Below are 11006 nucleotides of genomic sequence, written 5' to 3'. Positions count from 1 at the left end.
TGTACACCAAACGCGTATAGGTACCTATATATGTATATATATATATATATACATATATGCGCGTATATTATATTATATTAAATCCCGTCCGCAGGTCGTCGCCGCGCCTGAGATCTGACACTATATATAGCCGTATAATTGTACACCCGACTTGACTGACTTCGTGAGTCGACTACACGACGTTTCCTCCTGGTAAACGAATTTTTCCCATTCAACGGGGGCGCCCATATATGTGTATATAATATCGTATCGTAAGAGTTCGTTGAGCGCGCAGGTCCGTCAAGATAGTGATGTGTGTATATAATATAATACATGTATACGTATGTCTAATATCCGTATTCTGCTCTGCGAATAAGACTCCAAAGTGGTATCGAACAAATACAATAATATGTTTATCACACGTTTTTGGCGTTTTTGGATACCAAACTTTTTGTCACGGAGAGGCCTTGTCAGACCACGAGTCCGTCGTTCCAGGTGTTGTGTACAGGAGCTACTACAATCACCCGTTCGCTGCAGTTCAACATAATATATATATATATATTAAATTTGATAACGATTAGATACCTAGAGTGTCCGATCTGTGAACTCTGTGACAAAGAACTGACCGTTGAACACGTCACACTATAGATGTCCCAAGTTCAACGGCCACGAACAAACTCTAGGAAACCCAACAACGATCCCATCCCAGATAATTATATTTCGTTTACTCCTTCTACTGTTAATCATAATGCGTGTCCCCATAGCTTTCAAGACCATTTTATATTTTTGTAATTATCTCAGGCTAATGTTGAAGCCTTAGTTACTCAATTAAAAAAAAAAATTAGATACCTATATACAATATCGAAGATTTGTAAAGTTCGTTTTGATAATGAATATTTATCGAAATCCGATTTTTGCAGCTTTTCTTCGTTCTACAGCTGTTTAATAAACCGCATTTACGAAAGATGCATATTTTGCAATGTACAACACATAGGTACTATATATACATTATTGATCGACGGAAATTCGACAGCGCACTGAGCAGCCCGCAGTCGAGGACTTTGATTGCGTTAAGGGCTCCGAATTTCGCGATTCGCGTCTTTTATTTGACGTTCTCGGGTATGTGTATACGACGTACGAGTATTATATTATAATAATGTGTACCTGTATGTATACCGTTCATAATAGTCGCCGGCAAAATAAACACGAAACTCGCTGGCACATTTGAAGTGGCGGCTGTATCGATACGACTTAAATAAGACACAGAGGTACCTACACCAACATGCATATAATATATAGACACGTTAATATACAATCTCGTTGTATGTATTTATATATATATATATGTAGTATCCTTCCGTCTGTCTGACTGTCTGTTTATTTGTTTTTTTTTTTTTTGTTTGTTCGCAGGTGTATTGTACACATATGCACAGCAATATTATATATCTTTGGGTCCTGTAAACGCCGTTCAAACGGTAAAATTGTACTTTGCATAAGCATAATATTATGTATTATATTGTAACGACTAACGAGTACTCGCGTGTGTCATTTTTGAACGAATAGCGTATACCTATGATTTGTGTGTTTATATTATTGTAGGCACTACACGACTCAACAATAATTCAATTACTTATGGCCATGCATAAGGATTCGTTGTTCGAAAGGAAAAAAAAAGAAGTCACTCGAACTGCTGTGTACTGCACATGGAAATGCAATATTATATATTATACTCATCGTGTGTTATAATGTACACACTTCGTAAATATACAGTTTTTCACATTTAAATATTTAATATATTATTCAATTTCGCTAAAACGTACGGTGAATGCTTGAAAGTTTAATCACTTCAACCGAAATATATTATTGAAAACAAATATTAGTTCTTTTTATATTATTATTATTTAAAAGCTACGTATGGTACACATTAGACCTGTAAAAAACGGCTGAATGGCTTTAAATTCCTTACAGTTTATTGTGCAAGCGAACATTTTAACACATCAAAATAATCCAACCCAACAGTATCGGAAGGTTTTGTATTATTGCGCGAATTCAGAGTACTTAGTATAGTTCTTGTCTGTGCCATGGCTCAAACTAATTAAAGAAATACTTTTTACTATTAAATACTATTAAATCATTTCTACTTAACAGGCAGTTCGCTGTTAAAATAAATGATAACACCTCAGACCTTATGCCTATATCTGCTGGTGTACCTCAGGGCTCTAAGCTTGGTCCCATACTATTCAACATCTATGTTTATGATATTCCCTAGTCACCTCGTACGAACATTGCCCTTTTCGCAGACGATACTACAATATTCACAGAATCACGTAACATTGAAGCAGTAACCACAAATTTGCAAGCACATCTTCATGAAATATCCTACTGGTGTAAAAAATGGCGTATTCAAATGAATGCGTCAAAAAGCACAGGAGTTATCTTCAGTCTTCGTCTTTACCGCTCCCCTGCACAACTAACATTTAACAATGTAAATATACCTTGGAGCTCGTCAGTAAAATACCTCGGCTTGACATTGGATAAACGGTTAACATGGCAGCCCCATATCTCATCCAAACTTCAACAGGCTTATCAGCGCCTCTCTATGTTATACCCTATCCTCAATAAAAAATCTCCAATACAGAAAAAATGCTCTCTTCTAATTCTTAAACAAATTCTACGTCCACTACTCACTTATGCGTGTCCGGTCTGGGGGAAATGCGCGTCCACTCACATCAATAAAATTCAAATTTTTCAAAATAAAGTGCTACGTATTATTGCCAACGCACCCTGGTTTATAAGGAACTTAAACCTACACAAAGACCTTCAAATCCAGGAAATCACAGACCATATTAAAACCTCATCAAAAAACTTCCATACCTCACTGCTCAACTCCTCTGGCTCACTTCACTATCAACTCCACGTACATCCGCCTCAACGTAGATTAAAACGTGGACGTCTACACGACCTTTTAGTGTAACAGTTCCACTTATACAGTAGCTGTTCTACTTGTAGTGTCAATTAAGCTATACAATTTGTCATTATTATATCTGCTATACTATCTATTGTAATTTTATTTCAATATTGTTATTGTTATATTTATTATTATTGTTATTGTATTATTACACTATTCTTAGTATTATTACTTAAATTATCATATTCTTATTGTTAAAAATGTACCATTATAATATCATTAGATGTAGATAGCCATGGCTAGGAACATCTTATATATTATAATTAAAAAAAAAAAAGAAAGAAATATCGAATCTCCTAGGTATTTAAAAAATGTATTGCAAACAAGTCGTGTTGCGGTGATAATAGGTGCCGTCCCATTGTAGAACACAAACAAATACCTATTTCATTGGCGGATATCCATCGAAAAATGTGGGGGGGCTGCAATTTTTTTTTATGAACCAAAGCCGCGGGGGTGGAGACTACGCCCCCACACCCCCTCGTTAATAATTTTAAACAATATTTTAATTTAACATTGAAATAATTATACTGAACAACTGAACGAAATATTTTGAATGAAATGACTGTCTAATTATTTTTTTCATATTTAAAATTTAATACTATAATCTTACATAACAAATAATAACATAGTTTAGGTACTGTAGAAAATAAATAGGTACTATAAAATATTTGTCTTAAATGTTTTATTTTAAAACCATCATCCTTGAGGATTTAGAAAATTCATTTAAAATACATTCAGTATCCATATTTTTTGTTATATCTTTCTCTATATGTAGAATAGAAAGATTTGTAAATCGTTCTTGATACATAGAAGTTCTCACCCACGTCTTTATTCTTCGCATAGCCGAAAAAGACCGCTCGCAAGTTGAAGAGCTGACAGGTAAAGTAAGTGCTACTTGAAGCATTTTATAGACATTTGGAAAAATGTCTTTTTTTATTGATGTTTTCAAATCGTCAATAGTCAAATCATTGTTGATTTTATTTATAAAATTTCTGGCAACAGTCATTTCAGATTTAATGTTTAATTTGTTAATATCCAATAAATCCTAAAATATAAAATAATAAAATATTATTTTTGCATTTATGGTACTTTATACATTGTTTACATTTATTTCAAAATATAAATAGCTAATATAAATATAAATATTAATGTGTTTAATATAAATAAGTATTAAATATAATATAAATAATAAATAGTACCTTATAATGATCAATAAATATTAAGCTTCCTTCATATTGAAGTTGCATGAATTTATCCACAGAAACAGCCAATGTTAAACTATCTGGAGAAAATCTTTTTTTTAAATTTACAATTATTGAGTCTAATATTTTATAATAGATATTGGATCTATAATAGTCATGCACAGACTCAATTGACTCGATTGGTTCAGCTGCTGCGCTTGTTGATGTAGTTAGTATGAAATTGTTAAGATGAATTGGCTCATTTCTTTTCCTCTTACCTCGTGCTTGGTATGGAATTTCAATTGTAACATTATTTTCATCTGCAAATTGTTGTATCGACTGCCAAAGATCAGTAAAAGAATCTGGAGTACGAGAAGTTTCAAAACTTGTTATAACACTATTGATTTTAAAATTTTAGTTACCTTCATTTTTGGCTGAATAGGACCTGAATTTAGGTGTCCTAAATCATCGATAGTCTGTCTGGTATTTATAGTACTGACCACATCAATGGAGCAAGACGCAGAGCTAGACGTTTCTGCCTCGACGGGCTCGACGGGCTCGACGGGCTCGACAGCCTCGACGGGCAGCACTTTTTTTTTTATGTTAAAAATACTAAACATATTTTTTAGTTTAAAGTAAAAACTAAAAAAGGCAATAGCCTAATAATAACAATTAACAAACTAAATACTAATATGCCGTACGGCGTACACTGCAAACAGTTGTTTGAAATAACAACCGACAAGTTACGTTATTCAACACGACAACACGACGTACTATTTACCATTGACAAACAAAACATTGCTACCTCTCACACAGTTACAGGCAGCTACGGAAACAGGCCACTCGCCAACATAATTGACACAAAAGACGACAGTTTTGGATTTCCCTAATATTTATTTTTACACGAAAGATAAGAACACGGTGTCACGGACCACGGTACCTCAATAAACTGTTGCAAATAGTTATTAGTTAATAAAAATTTAACGGAAATCATATCATCATTCAACAGTGCTATGTATGTGTTCTAAATTATTTATATACAGAGTGATCTAACGGGTGTCACCTTGTATAGGTATATAATATAATGAAAATTGTCTCAACATTTTTAACTGAAATGTACAATATATATTTAAAAAAATGTTTCTTAATATTTTTTACTGAACTGTACAATATTTTTATAATATGGCAAACATTTTAGAGGGGGCTTTGCGGCTATCAGGGGGGGCTAAGCCCCCCCAAGCCCCCCCGGATATCCGCCAATGACCTATTTAGCACAATTATCGATTCACCCCTTAAGATATTCAAAGCTCAAAATTCTGTATGTATCAATATTCGCGCGAATAGTAACTATACGTACCGACTCGTATCGAAGTCAGATCCATACGGGTGCCAAACTCACTCGTAACTTCTCGAACTCTCAACATTGAACCAATATATAGGTACGTATCCAATGATCATCGATACACTTCAAATTTGAAATTTCTCTCTTGAAAATCTTGCAACACAGGTGAAACTATAGGGGAACACAATGAGTTACACGATTTAAGCTACAATACCTATACCTCGGTACTCTTATATATCTTGAACAAAAGGTCACACGAATTTACACGCACTTATATTTTTATTGGAATGAAATATAACTGTATTCCAATTTAAAACCATGATTAAATTATGTGAATTGAATATAATATATTTATTGTTCCAATTAGGTATGTTTACTCGTTAACTTATCGTCATTTTGTTTTTCGCGTTTTCCTCATTATCGTCGATATTATCGATCTCCGATCGATTAAATTATTTTTTCATTCGATTGTTATTTTAATAACTCAAGTACCTTTACCTATTTATTTTTCATCAATATTACAAAATTAAGGAAAGTGATAATTTACAAAGCCCGAATATATATAGGTATTCCTAATTTGATTGAAAAACCTCCTCCATGCCACAATTAAGCTAATTGAAATATTGAATTATTAAAAACTAAAAAGTATTAGTACAGCAATCCTCATCGACTATATAAAAAATTAATAATTAATTTGAAAAATATATTGTTTGAGCATTTTGCCAATATCTTACTAACTCATAACAGAATTTAATTAATAATAATTAATTGCAATGAACCATTTATCATGAAATTGAAAATAATAAACTATATGAAAAAAAAGCGTCTCGGACACAATTCGTTTAAAAAGAGGGCTGTACAAAAAAAGGTCGTTCAATCGAAAAAAAATGTCCCAGTTCCCCATCAGTCATCCACTCGAAAGTGCACCGGTATAGAGAAACATTGTTTACTCGCATCGTTATAGGTACTATTTGTACTATGTACCACATGGAGATATAGAAATTTATGGCATATGTGTCACACCTATTATAACATAATATAATCACAGCTGCATTAAATCCTTAAAAAATTGAATATTTAAATCCTAAATTCAAAATTACTTTAAAAAAGGATTTAGAAAATCAAATCGGAAATTCGTGAAACTATACGATTTAAAAAAATCAAAAATTCAAAAGATTTGACGTTTTACGCCTAGATCTGCAATCTGCATATTATATACCTATTGTATGTGTGTGTATGAGAGTGTGTACCTACTATGTTGTATAATATTATAATAATTGACGTTAAGACGTGAATAACAACCACGTTCGCGGTTCGGCTGACGTTCTAATTGGACCTGCAACCGCGTGTGGGTCGTAGTCGCAGAATATAATATAATATAATAACCCGTTGCGCGTATATAACGAGTTATAACTTATAACATATATATATACATATTGTTATATTATAATAATCGCGGCGTATGTGTCTATTGTGTACTCACCGCGGCGAAGGAGTTCACGAAAGACGGTGAAAAGAAAAAAATATGAGAAAATAAAAACGCAATGTCATTTCCCTTATATAAATATATATTATAGGCACTACATATCACTGTGTAATATTAAATTACGTTTTATACTCGTCGTACACATATTTCGGGTCCGTCACTGCTTGATCACCGTCATTTGATCGTCTTCGTCTTCATCGCCGCATTGTAAATACATATAATATTATATTATTATATTATTAGGACGGGGGACGCAATGGTATTTTAGTTAAATAATATTATTGAAATAAGCGTACATTGCAATAACATAATATTCCAAGCTCATAATATGCGAAAGTCAGTAAAGGTATATAGGTTATTTCTCTCTACAGCACGAACTCTTCCCTAATAGTTTCATAGTCAATTTACTCACATAATATTGTCTCAAACGTAAAAGTCGATAGAAATGAAAATTCTCTATTTAATTATCACCCTTAATATTCTGCATTGTATTAATTCCAATACCTGCAGAACTGGCATGATATGTATGGTAGTGCGTAATAACGTAATATAATAGCATAATTTCCATTTTGTTTTATTATAAAAACAATACGACAATACATTCGTATTTATCTTGTATTTCCATTAAAATGAGAGTTTTAAATTTCTTATAATACCCGTCTTCAGACAATTTTTCGAATTCTGAGATTCTTAATCTTGAATTTAACTGGTTATTCCCTTCAAGTTGGAGTTATATAGCTGAAGAGGGTCTATACTCTGTATTGTATACTCAATATCTATATATGGCTATAATATATCTATAAATATTTGCTTAAAAAATATACACAAATTTAATTTCACCTCTGGTTTTTCACCTCCACCATTGAAGTCAAAACGACAGAAGTAAAATAACGTTTTCGTTTTGAACGGTGTGCATTAATTAATAATATCCGTAAAAGCGCCCAAAGTCAAAATTTTAAATTCAAGATTTTAAGTTTTATTAATACTTAATAAATAATTAGTTATTTGTAAGAATTTTTAAATACAAGTCGGTAATTTGTATGTTTGGTTGATTTAAATTATACACAAAAGTTTAAAAAGCTCGAAACTTCTCCATTTTTTCTCTTCCAAGTTTTTAATCGTGCCAAAATTTTACACGCAAATTGTAAGTATTTGTAAGCGCGAATTTAAAATGTCTAAGTCTCCCTTAACTTGAGAACGTTTAAAAAATAATTTAGCCGTACTTAATAATATAGAGCTTTTCAAACATGGACAGTGCCAAAATATTGTGTGCGTTTGGTAAGTACAGGACAGAGCTGCAGTGAATCGGGCAAATATCCAATAAATATTTAGATTCGAAAATCCTCTGTTTCACTACCACATCCTGTGCTTGCTGTAGCGTAAATTGAAAATGTGTGTGTCACCTCCCAACTTTAAACATCCCTGAAAAATAAATTGTCCGTGTTTCATGAGCGTACGCGTTCACGAACGTTTTGCGCAGAGTATCATATCGTCGTCGACGGGAACAAACCTCTTATGCAAACAAAGTGTAGTTTACGGGAAACATTTTTTAAATAAAAAAATCACATATATCGGAGTTACTTCATAAACGATTAATTGTAGTCAACACTGGCTAACATATAGGAGAAATAATTTATTATTTTTCAGTAATTCTACGTTGCGTATAGGAGATTTTATCCATAAATGGCTTCTTTTCTGAATCCGGGGACAACAAAACGGCAAAACCTCAAAATCATAAATTTCGCTCACATGACGTTGTTAATTCCCGTCAACGACCATATACTATGAACAGCGTAATGTAGCGATATTCGTGCAGTGATCCACGAGACGTGAGAACGTCGGTCCTATACATTATTATACGCGTATGATGATTTACGGCGTTATTTCGTTGGAATATTCATTCGACTTCGGTCTCATCCCGCCCAACGTAATGATATAACCTCCAAGTAGGTAGGTACATATAATATCTCGGCCTGCAGTATATATGTTAGGTATACATTTATATTTTACATGTATATATATACACACACACACACACATATATATATATATATATATATATATAATGAATACATGGTATATATGTTAGAAATATACATATTATGTATCATATATAATATTATGTCCCCCGTCTGTGTCAACCTCGTCAGACTCGCGGGACTACACCTACCTATATAATATGTACGAGTACGGCGATACGACAGAAATCGGTTACGCGATGACTTTCCGCTTTTTTTCTTCGAATCTTTTACATTTTTTTCACACCGGCGTACATACGTATATGCCGCAGTCCAACCGTAAAAAATTCTCATTTCATTCCGCGTGCGCTCTATGCATGTATATATATATTATAACAGCTGGTCTGACGACGGTCGGCGCGACCATAATATTATTATCGCGCAATATATAATATTTATACGCACAATACATGCATATAATATAACTACCCGGCCACAATGGACAGTTAAAGTCTCCGGCTGCGCAATACATACACAGACGCAATGATCGTTTCGGTTTTTTGCGCAGAAGTATTGGGCACACGCGTCTATATACCTATATACATACATACATACATACATACGTTAGTAATATACCTGTATATATCATGTTCTAAATTACGATACACAATATATATATATATATATATACATACACACACGTGTATTATGTTATACTCGCGTCTCGTCGTTATAATATTATGTCTTGTTCGCGTTCCCCTCTTCGACCGTGCGCACTTCGTATACACATCGTCTCGGTCGTTTGAAATCTTCGAGCGGCCGGTTATTGTTATTATATTGTTATTATTATCATGCTCATCATCATCATGGCCGCGTATATTATTACGAATTGCGGTTTTACGGAATTGCATATTGTCTCGAGCGAGTGCCGCAGTCGTCGTCGTCGTCGTCGTCGTCGTCGTCATCGTTGTCGTCGTCGTCGTCGTGTAAGACGTATACAATAATAATAATAATAATAATAATAAATACCTAATATATTATACATAGGTATGATTAGATATGTACGTAACGTATATAATAGTCGGTGCGTCCAAAGAGAAATCGATTCGATTTTCGACTGCGTTCGCCGCGCACTGCAGACTTCGCGTAATTAAATTCGTCGCGTGCCGGTTCTTTATTTTCATTTTAAAATTATCTTTATGTTTTCGTCTAAACGTCTTCGGAAGAAGAAACGATTGATAATAATATATACAGAACTCGCGCTCAACCGACTGCCGTAAAAATTATTGTTCGGCGTTTCGTTCACATAGTAATAGGTACTAAATATTGTTTTAAGTCACGATTGGTCGTTACTTATTGCAATAATTATTTTAAAAAATTGGCTCGAGATGAACTCGTATATGATATAATGGCCACATCGTCGGATGCTATTATAGTATTACACTATGATATTTTGAAAGACGATTTTATTTGTTATGCGTAACTGCAACCATAGCTGTATAATCTGAATTACCCCGAAAAAAATGAACGAATATAAAACACAGCTGCCGCGTGTACAACGGTGTGATTAGGTTTTAATGTACATTAGTTTATGAGTGAATTGCAGCATCGGTGTACCTCGCTTGGTGAACAAATTCGACTAAGAAGGGTAACCCATTTACCTTCTAGAATTTGGTCGATTTTCGGAAGCAATTCAAATACTCTCCAAATTGTCCCGATACATCTAAGAACAATCTCTGAGACTTCCGTCAATGTTGGAAATTTGAATAACAAATATAAATGATGATTAAATATTATTTTCTTTTGTTCAAAAAAATATTTGCAACATATGTGGTGGGTCGGCTAGACTGTAATTATTTTTAAAAAAAAATTGTATTTCTGTAACCAATGGCAAACCTTTATACCTATATAATCAAATAAAAATAATCGATTTTCTTGAGCCAAAACTAAATTCATGCGTGAGTCGCCTCCCGTGCTCTATATGTGGTCGAACAAAGAGGTTTAACACACCCCCCGAGTCTCAATAGAAATCTATTGATATATACATTTTATTGAAATCGGTTCTGTAGTTTCTAAAATGAGCCGTTAATAA

The 11006-nt window shown here is 33.4% G+C and overlaps 1 protein-coding gene across 1 annotated transcript; it reads right to left on the bottom strand.

Moving 5' to 3' along the window:
- Positions 1 to 3612: 3612 nt before the first annotated feature.
- On the bottom strand, positions 3613 to 4765 carry LOC111028975. The gene is made up of 3 exons (XM_022307809.1): positions 4551 to 4765; positions 4147 to 4467; positions 3613 to 3992 (listed from the first exon to the last, which is right to left on the bottom strand). The coding sequence occupies exons 1-3, from the start codon at positions 4746 to 4748 to the stop codon at positions 3630 to 3632; spliced, it is 882 nt and encodes a 293-aa protein (XP_022163501.1). The 5' UTR covers positions 4749 to 4765; the 3' UTR covers positions 3613 to 3629.
- Positions 4766 to 11006: the final 6241 nt, after the last annotated feature.

The sequence above is a fragment of the Myzus persicae genome, unplaced genomic scaffold (assembly GCF_001856785.1).
Source record: "Myzus persicae strain clone G006 unplaced genomic scaffold, MPER_G0061.0, whole genome shotgun sequence".
Taxonomy (NCBI): domain Eukaryota; kingdom Metazoa; phylum Arthropoda; class Insecta; order Hemiptera; family Aphididae; genus Myzus; species Myzus persicae.
Note: the sequence above shows the minus strand (reverse complement) of the source record. Positions and strands in the feature narration are given on the sequence as shown.